Genomic DNA, 15,496 nt, shown 5'->3' on the forward strand with positions numbered 1-15,496 from the left:
CGGAACTTAGAAAATTCTGTATTGAATCTTGTTTTACTATAAAAGCAACTGAGAATAGTGGGCAAGTTGTCCTACTGGACAGCTCGTGTATCTGTTTTTTTGTTTTTTTGAAAAGGGTATGAAGGCTTACTTTTACTATATATTTCAGGATATACAATTTATTTCCTCAAGTTTTAAACGGAAGAACGTTTGGGAGGTAACATGGAGGATTTTTTACAGTCGCGCTCCTTTGATTCTAGCTGCTATCTTACTCACACAAACTTTGGTCTTATCAAATTATTGAGCGGGTGATCCTTCCTTATACCAGCTCTAGTATACAATGTTTAAATTTCAAAATGATCCGAGGGAAGATTGGCGATCCATATCATCAGTTTAAAATTCTGTTAAAAATAACTGTTGTTATTTTCCAGCCCTGAAGAATTAAAATATCCTCCCTTGACCCTTAGCCAAATCGGTTTTTTTTTTTGTTGGCGTGACGTCTTGTTTGGCCACCGATAAAATTTCCAGTGTTTCCGAGGATGTAAGAAAAATTTCAATATATCTGATTCATCAGAAAATGAAAAAAAACTGTTATTGATTACTGAATTACTCCCTATAATCATTTAAAAGATCAAACCTTTACTTGAATTTGAATACTTTCTAAAACCTACATGGTTTACATTTCGACAGGACTTGATAAGTCAAGAAATGAAAATTGAATATTATCTATACTATGTATTTAGTGGCCCTTAACTTTAATTACATCAGACATATCCTTTCCCAGTTACAAATGGTTTTCCTGTTATGGTCAATAGCTGTTACTGTCCAGTGGTTCGAATATTAACAGGTGAGAGGGACAATGTTAAACATTTCTAAATCACATACCAGGTTCTATGTTATATATGCAGAGGCACATAGGGAAGACTGGGCTTGCCTAATTGTATTGCCCCTTTAAAATAAAATTGTTATTATATGATTAATTTTAATTGATAATTTGATATTAGTTTGACTAATATTACATTTTATTTATAATGATATACTTGTTGAAATTGCGAAAGTTACATAGAAATATTGATGAAAAAGTATTAACATTTTATACAGCAAGGAAATACTAAGAAGGGAAGAATATGTATTTTCTCCGAACTGTTAGAATAATCCTAGTTTTTACTACTATATTGACCAGACAAAAGGCTGTGGCCTATGCACTAAAAAGAAATATTCAGGGATGCAGCTTATAAGCTCAAGCTGCCTATAAGGTTTATCAGCAATGGCCTATGTGCCAGAGCGATCTAAAATGATGATTTAGAAGGGTGTGGCCTATACAGTACAGCAACATTTTGTCCAGAAAATACGGTATCAGAAAATAAAAATCTGTGTAAGAAACAAAGTAATAAACATTCTAAATATATTAACATCTGTTTTTTTTGTCAGGGACATAACATGGCGGCAGCATTTTGGTTTGCAGTTTTACTCAATTTCAAGCACATCTTTCTATACATAGCACCAGCATACTTCATATATCTCCTCAGATGCTATGTATTTACAAGTAATGAAGGTAAGGTTGAAAAATAACTAGTCATTCTAAAAAACTTACAGCTTAAAATTGATAATTGGTACATGTACTTTGATTTACAAAATGTACTATACTTTAGTGCTTAGCTTAATAGGGAAAACATTGGATGTATAATCCAGGGGTGGCTGGTTCAATCCCTGGGCAAAGGGAAATTTCTCCATAACAACTGATCTTAGACATTGAGTCTAATGGTCATTTGTCTCTCATAGCTGATTCAGAAATCATGTGGGATCTGGTAAGTTATCCGGTAAAGCCACTTAGGTGGACCGACTCCCTGTTAAGATATGACCTAAAATCTAAAACGGATAAACAAAACTTTATTTAAGCACTATAAATGTACAAGTGTTACTGAAGATCTTGAGAAAGGGTGATCCCTCAGAAGCAATTATCACAACAAAATTACATGAAAATTGCAGATTCCTTTTGATGTTACCATGATTCTTTATATTGAAGTAACTAAGGATTTGTTATTATATAGAGGATATTGAATGAGTGTAAGTTCAATACTGAATTTATTGCACGAGTTGAATAAAATCATATTATGCGAGCCTCTGGCGAGCATAATATTATTTTATTCAACGAATGCAATAAATTCAGTGTTGAACTTACACGAATTTAATATTCTATTTATCACATACCCAAAATAAAGACCGTTTAAAGTGAAATAAGAGTCATTTTACATTGACGCGCCTAAAGTATAACGCTAACATTTAGCGCCTCTTTACACTATGTTTGTATAACGCTAATGACGTCACGTCAAAATATATGCACGGCCGTGCAATACCATATTTACGGAGTCGCAAAATCGGCACGGGTGTGTGATAAATTATTTAAAAACATAACACATACCCTAATGATTCTTCTAATGCTATTTGTATGTCAATAGTGAACCATATGAAATATTCTATATCTTGTTACTATACCTAACAAGGCTAATATTAAGATATTGTATAAAGAATGATAGATATATGAATAAGACTACTGAACTGAAATGATTTGTATATTTTCAGATGGAAGTTTAAGATGGAGATCATTCTCACCTCTTAGATTGATAGGACTGGGTATAATTGTTGTAGGTGTATTTACTCTCTCTTTTGGTCCATTTATAATTCTGGTAAGTTTATTATATAATTGCGTATATACTTCCCCTATTCTTATTCTGCTTGAACTTGTTTTTTTACTTGTAAATTTTAAGAAAAGGAGACCAATAGTACTCGCCCTGTTGTTGTCAGTACACTTTGGTTAAGTTTTTGCATGCAAGTTGGCATCTCCAAATCTACGAAAGGGAAATCATATGAAATCATAAAAGGAGGACTGTGTCCAAGGCCAATAACTCTAACCTGGATTTTGACAAAATTATTGCCCTTTTTAAACATTATCCAGGCTCTTGTTTTACTATCAAGCACTGAGAATAGTCAAGCACGCTGTTCTATGACAACTCTTGTTTAAACACATAATTAAATCACATTACTGTAATAAACATTTTGTAAGAAATTAAAAGTAAGCTAGATGTATAATTATAACAAATTTTAATGAGTCACTCAATATAACATTTAAAGATAAATGTGAAAATAAGAACGATATTAATGAGCAGTTTATTTTATTAAAATAATCATTGAAAATGAAATTACTTACCTTTATTTGAAATATGATTACCGACAAATCTTGTAATAAAAGTGTGTTGACCTTTATCTTGCCGGAGCCAAAAGTTGTTAAGTCTTTGCTTCCAGTAGAGAGCCAGACCAGCCTGCACATCCATACAGCCAGACCAGGCCCTATACTGGTGGCTGATTAATTGTATATTTTCATCTTGATATCCCCAAAATTGGTAATGGTTAGTTCCAGAATAATGAAAGCCAGACAAGTCAATTTTAGAAATTCATTAACTTAAGGGTTTATCTTATTGTTATTCAGTGGGTTTTCTTTTACCTTAATATTTTAGGGTCAAGTGCCACAAGTTTTGTCAAGGTTATTTCCCTTTAAGAGAGGTCTGTGTCATGCATACTGGGCACCAAACTTCTGGGCAATTTACAACATTGCTGATAAAACACTTGCTGTTGCAGGTAGGTTTTTAAAGTCTTGTACATTTGTATTTGATATGTCAAATAGACTTGCCTTTTTTATCCTCTTAAAGTAATAATCATCTCTTTATTGTTATTGTTTGATAAAAAATGAAATCATTTAATTTAGCTCTTCAAATAATGTGGAAAGTCACAAATTTTAATTGTAGTGAAACATTTTAACCATTATCTTGCTAGGCCAGGAAGTGATTAGCTTTAGCTATAAATACAAATCTGTCGGTCCTGACCAGGCTCTATACAGCTGGCTGTTCAATTTGTGTATTTTAATTGATATAATTAATATTGATATCCCTCAGATATTAAATGAACTGTTCCAGTTTCAAAGCTGGACAAATCCACCTGGTTAAGGTTTAATTATTCAGAATGTAACTGTTGACATAACTTGGTCATCTAGAAAAAAAAATCAATTTTTTTACATGAGTAAATCTTAAGGAATCATGCTAATTTGTGATTGAAATGGAGAATCAGACGGGGGTTTTTTTTGTTGTTTTTTTTTTTGGCTAGGGATTTCTTTCAGAAAATTGAGCATATTTTTGTATTATTTCATGTCTTTGTTTTCATTTGTTTTCTCTATTTTCAGGAACCAGACTAAGATTGATAGAAGCTGGAAACCAGTCGGCATCTATGACTGGAGGTTTGGTACAAGAATTTGAGCACATAGTATTGCCTTCAATACCCCCTCTTGTTACCTTTATATTATCTGCCGTCTCCATGTTGGTATGTCATTTCAGGAATCTTTTTATGTAGAAATCTTCCTTTCTTTATTTTGATGCATTCTTATTACTTTAGATTATTTACCTACATCTGGTTAGATTTGCGATTTAAAAAAAAAATAAGACACATATTTATTTTTTAAAAGAGACAATTTGTAATGATCACCTTTGAAATAAATTCTTATTTGTGTCCCTTAATTTTCTGTAATGTACTTGCCCTGCTTTGAATTTGGAACAGTCCATTCAAAGTTGAAGGGATTTCAGTATTAAAGGGACATTAAGCCCATTAAAGGGTATATAATGAGTGAAACAGGTTAAAGTCATAATAAGTGTACATTTTGACATAATTCCTTTCAGTTTTATAATTTTATTCGTAAGAAAGATAAGCAAGTCACATAGGCTAAGGAAAGTACTTTAAATATGCATTGCAATTTACATGTAACATTCAATTTAGATTGGAGCAGTATTTTCATTATTTTAGATCAAGTGTTGGTCATTCACCATTATAAAAGTTCATCTTTGTCATTAAGCATAACTATGACTATGAAAAAATGAACATAATGTCACTGTAAAATACAAAAGTTGATATATCACCAATATACATGCGGAGTCTGATTAGAAAATGACTGCAAGCATGTCCTGGCTTTGTATTGGTGGCAAAAGCTAATTACTTTGGTTCCAGCAGGAGTTAAAAAGAAAGTTTGTTTTAGAAATATTAGATATTATTCTTATAAAATAAATCTAGCCATCTGTACTTTATAATACAGTGTAATATTATAATTATTTGTAGCCAGCATTATATACCTTATGGAGTAGACCTCGAGGTGGACAGACTTTCCTACGAGCTTTAACATTATGTGCATTTGGATCATTCATGTTTGGTTGGCATGTTCACGAAAAAGCAGTTCTTATGATTATAATTCCACTAAGGTGAGTGAAATAGTTTCTTTGAATGTTGTCTGTGGCAGAGTGGTTAAGGTTGTTGACTTAAAATCACTTGCCCCTCATTGTTGTGGGTTCAAATCCTGACAGGGACTTTGGATTATTCCATGTTAGGAAGCTATCCAGCTAGCTAAAGGAAGGCCGGGTTGTCGTCAGCTGCCTTTTGTGCATGAAATAATGCACAGAAGAGCACCTCAGAGTTTCCTAAACCATTAAAGCTGGAAAGTCGACAAAACTGTTAGTGCGATGTAAAACCCTTCCAAAAAAAAATAATTTTGCATTTTCAAACAGGGTAGTGTAGTGTTAAAAAATATTGTGAAAAACAGATTCCTATAGATTATTGATAATTCATGCAAACTAAATTGTAAGATTGAAAGCAACTTTTAGGCAAAATGTAGTTATTTTGAATTTTAACCTGCACAGCCACTATTTACACTAGGAATGGCATAATTTTACTTAAATGTGATATGTTACCAGCAGGTTCCATATCAGAGACAAATACTGGATATTTCCAAGATGAAGTTTACTTGTAAAATGTACACTTTTATTTAATGATTTGTTTTTGTTATTTCAGTTTACTGGCAATAGATAAAAAGAAGGATGCTCAGATCTATCTTATCATGTCTACCATTGGTCATTACTCATTGTTTCCTTTATTATTTACACAGTTTGGTATGTATCTTGTATGGTGTTTATGAATTCACAATTTTAGTATTTCATGTTGAAGCATTGTGTTTCAGCCTGTGTTAGAGAGCGTTGACTCACATACTATTACTGTCCAATAACAAGCTCAACTAAAGCAAGCATTTTACTATTTTCAATTGCGCTATTAAGGATGTTTTTTTTTTAGATTTCTTTTTCAAGTTGTAGTCATGTAGGCGTCAAAGTTTTGTAAAGATTTTGTGTGCAAGCTTTAAAGCTGTAGGGCTGTAGATGAGCAAACCAAGTTTCAAATATCTAAAACCCCAAGATTTTGAGAAATGTATAAAAAGTCGCTTTATATTTTTGTTTTTTCCAAAAATTACTTTTTTATCACCATATCTCAAACCATTTATTGATGAGGAAAAAGCTATTTATTGACATGACACATTTTAGGTAATTAAATGGTTTGATAGTGCCTTATTCTGATAATATTAATTTATGTGTTAACAATATATTTACTATTTTAATTATGTTCTGTATTTTTAATTGGAAGTTGTGTTCCTTTAAAGATATATTATTATAGTTAAAAAAATATGTAAAATGGAATAAAGGTGCAACTTAAAGATCAAACTGTGGTTAGTCTTTGTCCAATGAAAAAAAGACATAAATTTGAAAATATTTGACAATCTAGTTCACATTAACTGCCTTCCATAGCATTTTTTCAACCTTTCTTTTAAATGCCACGTCTATCTGGAAAAACAAAGGGCTTGTGAACAAAAAGTAGGTCAACAACTAAGTTAAGTAAGACACTAATGAAAAAAATGAAACATTTCTAACAGCTACAGTCACTACTAAGTCTTTCCTTTTGAGCTGTTTAAATTGCTTTATTTTTCAAATTGGAACTAATCATATTAGTTTGACTTTCTTTTACTAAATCTAGCAGTTTATGATAATAACTTGGCTTAGTAGAAGACCTTTTACAGACCCTATAATTTATTCACAAATTTCATGCTTTTGTTTAGAAATGGACACATTTTCTAACCATTTAATTTCTAAATGAACAAATTATTGCAGAATGTTTTCAATCATAGAATAATAAAACATGGCACTATAGTATTAAATGGATTATTAATTTTATTTATAATCTTTATGATTTCTATACTAATAGTTTATGCTTTTAAATCATGTCAGTCTATACACCTTACAAATGTACATAAGCTAAGATCTTGTGTTGCTAAGTAACTAGTAAGGGATAAAAGTAACAGTGATTTTTGTTTTTTTCAGAGACACCTATAAAGATATGTCTCCTGGCATTTACTTCATTATATGCATTTACAGGAATAGCTAATATATTTAGGTAAGATTTTAACTTTACCTATATTTTTATATGCCCGAAAGAATTTCGGGGATATTATGTTATACCCCCTGGCATCCTTCTGTCCGTCAGCAGTTTGGTCTCCGGAGCATAACTTGAGTTCAATTTCGCCCACAATATTCAAATTTCATAGGATGATTGTCCATATTGGGTAGAAGACCCCTATTGATTTTGGGGTCACAAGGTCAAGATCACTATTACCTTAAAAGTGAAAACAGTTTCCAGAGCATAACTTAAGTTCCATTTGACCCACAATATTAAAACTTCATAGGATGATTGTCCATATTGGGTAGAAGACCCCTATTGATTTTGGGGTCACAAGATTAAAGGTCAATGTCACTATATCCTTAAAAGTGAAAACAGTTTCCGGAGCAATAACTTAAGTTCCATTTGCTCCACAACATTCGAACTTCATTGGATGATTGTCCATAATGGGAAGAAGACTCCTATTGATTTTGGGGTCACAAGGTCCAAGGTCAAGGTCACTATGACCTTAAAACTGAAAACGGTTTCTGCTCAATAACTTAAGTATTAATCAACCTACAGCTGAAAAATTTGATAGGATGAACACCATGTCCAATACATGACCCCTATTGATTTTAGGTTCATAAGGTCAAAGGTCAGGGTCGCAATGATCTTCACACTGAAAATTGTGGTTTCTGGAGCATAACTTAAGTTCCATTTGACCCACAGTGTTCAAACTTCATAGGATGATTGTCAATATTGGGTAGAAGGCCCCTATTGATTTTGGGGTCAAAAGGTCAAAGGTCACTATAAACTAAAAAAAAGTTTCCGCTCATTCACTTAAGTATTAATCAAACTACAGCTGTAAAATTTTATAGGATGAACAGCCATGTCCAATACATGGCCCTTATTGATTTTAGGGTCATAAGATCAAAGGTCAGGTTCACAATGACCTTAACATTGAAAATTATGCTTTTTGGAGCATAACACAAGGTCCTTTTGGCTTACAGTGTTCAAACATCATAGGATGCCTATATTGAATAAAATATCCATATCTATATTTGGGTCACAAGGTCAATATCAAATGACCTTAATATTGTTAACAGTTTTACAACGGTCAAAGGATGATATATTGAGTATATAAATTATATGCCCTAAAAAATTTGCTTATACGATCGTATTATGTAATAACCCTGGCATTTTTCCGTCCATCCGTCACTGCATTTTTACTAACAAGATAACAACTTGACTTTGGTGCTTTGGAAACACCAAGTGTATATATATATATGAAGGTTCTTCAGCTATTAAGGAAGATTGGTTTTTGAAGGAGGTAATACTTTATTTAATTCCCATGTCTTACAAATGCTTTATCCTTACTAAAATCAGGGAATTCCCCAGGCGCTTTTAGCGCATCGGCACCGATGCGCTAAAATTTCAGAACAAAAAATCCCGATGCGCTTAAAATTATCAAAGCGCTTTAAAAAATGACCGATATCCCTTTCTTTTGTGTCTATAAGTTAACCCCAATTAGCCAAATAAACAAGCCAATATACATGTCCGGTGTAGATAATTACCCGAGGCGTATACACAACCCGATACACTGATTGCCTTTAGACTGTGTGACGTCACAGACACCTGTCATCGATGTCTGCAGACGACTGTTGGTGCACTTTCAGGTGTTGTCAATTACCGTGTATTGAGATGGGTGCAATTTAACCGCGGCATGTGTGATATTTACATGTTTCAGGTAGGTGTAATAACTTTTATTGCTTTGATAATATAATTAGCATTAATTGACATGCGATATAACAGTTTGATATTTTGGGATGAATGGGTTAATTGTCTTGATATAAGTGTAATGTTCAATTTCATCTATCACTTTCTTATGATCGTTACGTCTAAGCAGTACTGTAGTAATAGTATTAAGATTTCAAAAAATAATATGTCTAACATGAATAAGGGAAGCCAAGTTCACTATCAATTTTAAGAGTTTTTTTTTGTGAGCAATGTCGTTGAAACTGTCTCAGGATCATTTCGCTTTTTATGCTCCCCGAAAAATTTCGGGGGAGCATATAGTCGTCGGGTTGTCCGTCCGTCCGTCTGTCCGTCCTTCCGTCCGTCCGTACGTCCCAATTCGTGTCCGGCCCATAACTTAGTTATTTGAAGTCGGATTTTAAAACTATTTCACAGAAATGATCACCATATTGAGACGACGTGTCGCGTGCAACATTTGGGTCGCTACCTTGAAGGTCAAGGTCACAGCATGACCTTGCATCAAAATCGTGTCCGGTCCATAACTTCTTTATTTGAAGTAGGATTTTAAAACTATTTCAAAGAAATGATCACCATATTGAGACGACGTGTCGCGCGCATCATTTGGGACGCTACCTTGAAGGTCAAGGTCACAGCATGACCTTTCATCAAAATCGTGTCCGGTCCATAACTTCTTTATTTGAAGTCGGATTTTAAAACTATTTCACAGAAATGATCACCATATTGAGCCGACGTGTTGCGCCCAACATTTGGGTCGCTACCTTGAAGGTCAAGGTCACAGCATGACCTTGCAGCAAAATCCTGTCCAGCCCATAACTTCATTATTTGAAGTCAGATTTTAAAACTATTTCACAGAAATGATCACCATATTAAGACTTCGTGCCGCACGCAACATTTGGGTCGCTACTTTGAAGGTCAAGGTCACAGCATGACCTTGCAGAAAAATCATGTCCAGCCCATAACTTTGTTATTTGAAGTCGGATTTTAAAACTATTTCACAAAAATGATCATCATATTAAGACAACGTGTCGCCCCCAACATTTGGGTCGCTACTTTGAAGGTCAAGGTCACAGCATGACCTTGCAGCAAAATCTTGTCCGGCCCATAACTTTGTTATTTGAAGTCAGATTTTAAAAATATTTTACAGGAATGATCACAATATTGAGATGATGTGTTGCGCGCAACATTTGGGTTGCTATCTTGAAGGTCAAGGTCACAGCATGACCTTGCAGCAAAATTGCGTTCGGCCAGTAACTTCGTTCCTTGAAGTCGGATTTAACAACTATTTCACAGGGATGATCACCATATTGAATCGACGTGTCACATGCATCATTTGGGGTGCTACCTTGAAGGTCAAGGTCACAGCATGACCTTGCAGCAAAATTGTGTCTAGCCCATAACTTCCTTATTTGAAGTCTGATTTTACAACTTTTTCACAGAAATGATCACCATATTGAGACAATGTGTCGTGCACAACATTTGGGTTGTTTTTATACTTTGAACTTAGTCTGTGACATAACTCTGACACTACAAGAGGTATACCTTCCTGTGTCCAAAACCTATTCGGGGAGCATCACCCGGTTCAACCGGCTCTTGTTTTTCTTTTTTTAATCTTTGATTAAACTGCATAGATATTCAGAAATAAATTTGGTTGATGGCTACTTTAACATTGAAAACATTTACGACTGTTCATTATCAACTTGCAAATGAGTGAAAACAACAACAAAAACTTTACATCAAACAATCCCACTTCGTGACAGCCAATTGGTCATTTTCTTTTTTAATTAAAATGTCTTGTAATCTGTTTCTGTTCAGTGAATCCCCAAAATGAAAAAAATATTAACTTTGCAGGCCCTCTTTTAATCGAGCCTGTTCATGGACAGCTTTGTGAAGTGCAATCTACTGTCCTAACCCTTTAGCATTGGTTTGTCAGGACATACAGGAGCTGGCCAGGCACTTTGGTGTAGATATGGAGCAGTGCCGCAGCCACTGGCACCAGGTACGCGCCAGTCTAGAGGGGACTGATCAGTCAGCCGACCAGACCATGACCTGGATTACTGGCAACCTTTCTACCAGTCATCCAGCTCTTTACAGAATTGCTGCTGTAGGTATCCTCCTCCAACCTCTACTGCAGGTAAGCATTATTAAATTCATTCATTCTTGAACATTAATGAAATTCCAATGACAGTTGCAGATGTGTAACACTTTGCTAGAAGTTTTTCAACATTTCAAATATAATTTTTTTACTTAGTTAAGTTTAAACAGGCTGGAAGTTTTTAAATTTTCAAATCAAACAAACAATATAAATAAAAGACATGAGGTTAACATAAATGATTACTTTTATGTATTAATTTCAGATTTTGAGCAAGGATTCAGCTGCCTGAAGAGAGTTAGACTGAAAAACAGGAATTGTCTCTCTTAAAGTTCTAAACTATCTTCTTGCCGTCTCCCTTTAAGGACCCCCATTAGAATCTTTCAACTTTGAGAAGGCAGTCAAGGCATGGAAGGACAACAAACCTAGAAGACAGGCCACTTTTAATGATGTTAATTGAAGAAAAAACAACTGAAATATACTCATTTAAATGGGACACACACATACATATAAATGTTGATCACATGTTGTGAACTTGTGTTTATATATAATTGTTTATTTATTTGAATTGTTGGAAATGGAAAAAGTAAATAATAAAAATTAAGAAAATGTTTATCAAGTGAAAAGCTTTCATTATTTGTTTTAAAACAGCCCACAGCAGTATCTTGACACCTTAAATGGCAAAAATTTTCGACACGCGGTATGGGGGTCAAGACCCCCTCACGCACCCACCCCCGTCTTATTAAAAAAATGTAGCGCTTAAAAAAATTCCTGGGGAATTCCCTGTAAAATAAACACTTTCGGGCATACAATGCTCTGCCTAGCAGTGCTCTTGTTTGGTCTTGTGATAAGGATGTTAACAAAGTATCTAAATACAATGATGCTCCCAAATTTACATGAAAATGAGCAGCCCATGCATGGAATCGTATCTAAACCCCCTATTGAAAATAGCAGGCACATATTTTGTTAATGGTATGGAATGTTATATTCTGAATAGTGAGAAACAATCATGTGCATTGAATAACAAAAGACACTCTTTGTAAAAATTGTTCTATGAAAAGACAACAAGTGTATGAAAACAGTGTGATTGTATATTTTATAGAATTTTTGTTGCATATTTCACCTTTAGAAGCTTTACACCTGTTATCTTATCATCATTTTGCAATAATGCTGTGACACTAAAATCAAATTCAAACTGGTTTTAATGGCGAAATTTCAACAAGTTGATAAACTACATTGAGTCATAATAATGTTATTTGTATTGATTTTCTATTACCATATGTTGTACAGTTGCTTTTGATATTTTCAGATTACCTTGGAGCTACACATCTCTGCCATTATTATCTACACTAGAGTCGCTGTACATTGTTGGAATAGTGCCATTAGAACTGTATAACAGTGTGATACATCATTGTCTCGGACTAACATATAAACTATCATTTCTGCCATTATTGTTAACGTCCATATATTGTGCAATTGGAATAACTTACTGTTGGTTAAAGTTTTACTGGATCACGCTCCATGATAAATCTAAACAGAAACAAAGTTAGACAAAAATATTTCATAGTTGGGCAAAAATGCTGCAGAGTTGGGCAAAAGGTTTCAGTGATACGAACTGTAAATTTCATTAAACAGTCCTGTTACAGTAATGCAGATACTGAAAAAATTCTTTAATACAGTGGGTTTCGGTGTTGTTTATTTATTTATGTTTGTTGGTTAATTAAGCTCTAGTTTCAGAATCTAGATCATTTGAAAATATTTTTACTTGTTTGGCATTTTACAAAAGTGCACAGAGGAAAACCAATACCACTATTATGTGGTCATTTATAAATTTGATCTGCTAGGAAATGTTATCTAATATTTTTGTGATACATGATATACTGTAGTTTGTATGTAAATATGAAATAACCTGCACAATTCAAATTGTAATTATGTAATGTATTGCAAACATCAGTTTTAATGTGAATTGCTTCATAGACTCAGCAAATCTTTTGTTGTAAAGTTACTTTTTCACATTAGCCTTTACCTGATCTCAAAGGATTATGCAAGGAATGTGTTCATCAGTCTTCCGATTGCTTGATCTTTAACATGCATTTGAAATTTATAATAAAATATTATTAAACCAGTATGGTATTTCCAAAATATCTACAGCATTTTATTTATTCATGATACCTAGGTTGAACTGAAAGTAATTGGCATTTGCCAATAGTATAGAGGCCAGTGTGCAAATTGGTGCAGTCTGATCAGGTCCCGCATTATTGACTGGCTTCAAATTTTCTTTACAAATTCTTGAAATCTTCATTGTAAAATACATCTTTTTTGGAAAAGCCTGAACTATTGATTTCTGAAATATCGGTAATCAAGCAGGCTGCCTCTTCTTCCAGCTGTTGCTAGTGACTGTGCTCTGTTTGGCATGACCTTTGTTATATTAACACTTCAGAGGTCATCTGCTGACCATTGGTATTCATTCATTTGAATCAAGTGAATGTAGTACAAAGCTAAATTTAACTTTATCTACACACATTGGTCAATGATTATTTGCTGAAACATTTCAAGCCAGTGTCACTACTGTCTAGGTGATCTTGTTTAAGCAACATTTGGGATGAACTTAACATGATTGGATTTTTAGCTCACCTGTCACAAAGTGACAGGGTGAGCTTTTGTGATCGCTTTTCGTCCGTCCGTAAACTTACTTTAAATGACATCTCCTCATAAACCACTAAGCCAATTTCATCCAAACTTCACAGGAATGTTCCTTTGGTGGTCATCTTTAAAAATTGTTCAAAGAATTTAATTCCATGCAGAACTCTGGTTGCCATGGCAACCAAAAGAAAAAACTTTAAATATCTTCTTTTAAAAAACCATAAGAGCTAGAGCTTAGATATTTGGCATGAAACATCTTCTAGTGAGTGTCTACCAAGTTTGTTCAAATAAAAGCCCTGGGGTCAAAATTGGCCCCGCCCTGGGGGGTTATTGATTTTCCCTATATGCATATAGTAAAAACTTAAAAAATCTTCTTTTAAAGAACCCAAAGAGCTAGAGCTAAGATATTTAGCATGAAACATGTTCTAATGCGTGTCTACCAAGTTTGTTCAAATAAAAGCCCTGGGGTCAAAATTGGCCCCGCCCCGGGGGGTCATTGATTTTCCCTATATGCATATAGTAAAAACTTAAAAAATCTTCTTTTAAAGAACTCAAAGAGCTATGGCTAAGATATTGAGCATCAAACATGTTCTAATAGGTGTCTACCAAGTTTGTTCAAATAAAAGCCCTGGGGTCAAAATTGGCCCCGCCCCAGGGGTGTCATTGATTTTCCCTATATGCATATAGTAAAAACTTAAAAAATCTTCTTTTAAAGAACCCAAAGAGTTAGAGCTAAGATATTTAGCATGAAACATGTTCTAATAAGTGTCTACCAAGTTCGTTCAAATAAAAGCCCTGGGGTCAAAATTGGCCCCGCCCCAGGGGGTCATTGATTTTCCCTATAGGCATATAGTAAAAACTTAAAAAATCTTCTTTTAAAGAACTCAAAGAGCTATGGCTAAGATATTGAGCATCAAACATGTTCTAATAGGTGTCTACCAAGTTTGTTCAAATAAAAGCCCTGGGGTCAAAATTGGCCCCGCCCCAGGGGTGTCATTGTTTTTAACTATAATTATGTGTATAGTAAAAACTTAAAAAAAATCTTCTTTTAAAAAGCCCAATGAGCTAGAGCTTAGATGTTTAGCATGAAACATCTTCTTATGGGTGTCTACCAAGTTTGTGCAAATAAAAGCCCTTGGGTTAAAATTGGCCCTGCAACGTTGTGGGGGGGGGTGGGGGGCATATATACAGGTGAGCGACCTCAGGGCCATCATGGCCCTCTTGTTGTTATTATGTTATGAGGTATACTGATGCTGCATTTATCATGTGGAAACTTTCCAGTTTAATACTGGTGCACCTCCATGCAGTATTTCAGGCACAAGCAGGGACCTGTATTACTGAAAGCCCTCTTGAAAGAAGCTTCCTTACATGATGAAAAGATCCTGATGATATTTGAATGGACCTTTCCAGTGTTTACAGATTTTTGTAAATTGGCTAACTTGTTACCCAATTGCTACAATGAGATAATACATAGTCACTGGTTGACCTGGTTTGCACAAAAGAACATATGGCTATGTTTGTGATACTGTTTGTGAGCAGATGACCTAGCAATAAATAGAAAAGATGTGGCTACGAAAAACTGGAAAGGTCCATACAGTGGTCCAGTTTCCACTACTCTGTAGAGGAGACTCCACTACTCTGTAGAGGAGACACAAAAAATGATTAATTTTTTTAAAGACTTAATGGGCCTTTAAAACACAAGAAGAAAACTTGTTTACT

General features: G+C 34.2%; 1 protein-coding gene across 1 annotated transcript; it reads left to right on the top strand.

Moving 5' to 3' along the window:
• Positions 1–800: 800 nt before the first annotated feature.
• Positions 801–13,282, top strand: LOC132712870 (probable dolichyl pyrophosphate Glc1Man9GlcNAc2 alpha-1,3-glucosyltransferase). Its single transcript, XM_060695308.1, has 9 exons — positions 801–822; positions 1,408–1,534; positions 2,563–2,666; positions 3,495–3,615; positions 4,214–4,350; positions 5,137–5,276; positions 5,863–5,960; positions 7,215–7,287; positions 12,444–13,282. Exons 2-9 carry the CDS (start codon positions 1,420–1,422, stop codon positions 12,682–12,684), a joined length of 1,029 nt encoding a protein of 342 aa, XP_060551291.1. The 5' UTR covers positions 801–822; positions 1,408–1,419; the 3' UTR covers positions 12,685–13,282.
• Positions 13,283–15,496: the final 2,214 nt, after the last annotated feature.

Source organism: Ruditapes philippinarum, unplaced genomic scaffold (assembly GCF_026571515.1).
Source record: "Ruditapes philippinarum isolate M1 unplaced genomic scaffold, ASM2657151v2 ctg19336_1_1_1_1, whole genome shotgun sequence".
Lineage (NCBI taxonomy): Eukaryota > Metazoa > Mollusca > Bivalvia > Venerida > Veneridae > Ruditapes > Ruditapes philippinarum.

What these genes read in the sequence shown, in the direction of transcription:
- LOC132712870 (XM_060695308.1), top strand. Translation starts at nt 1,420, where the DNA reads ATGGCGGCAGCATTTTGGTTTGCAGTTTTACTCAATTTCAAGCACATC. An exon ending in TATCTGCCGTCTCCATGTTG is followed by an intron (nt 4,351 to 5,136) that starts GTATGTCATTTC and finishes AATTATTTGTAG; the next exon opens with CCAGCATTATATACCTTATG. An exon ending in GGAATAGCTAATATATTTAG is followed by an intron (nt 7,288 to 12,443) that starts GTAAGATTTTAA and finishes TGATATTTTCAG; the next exon opens with ATTACCTTGGAGCTACACAT.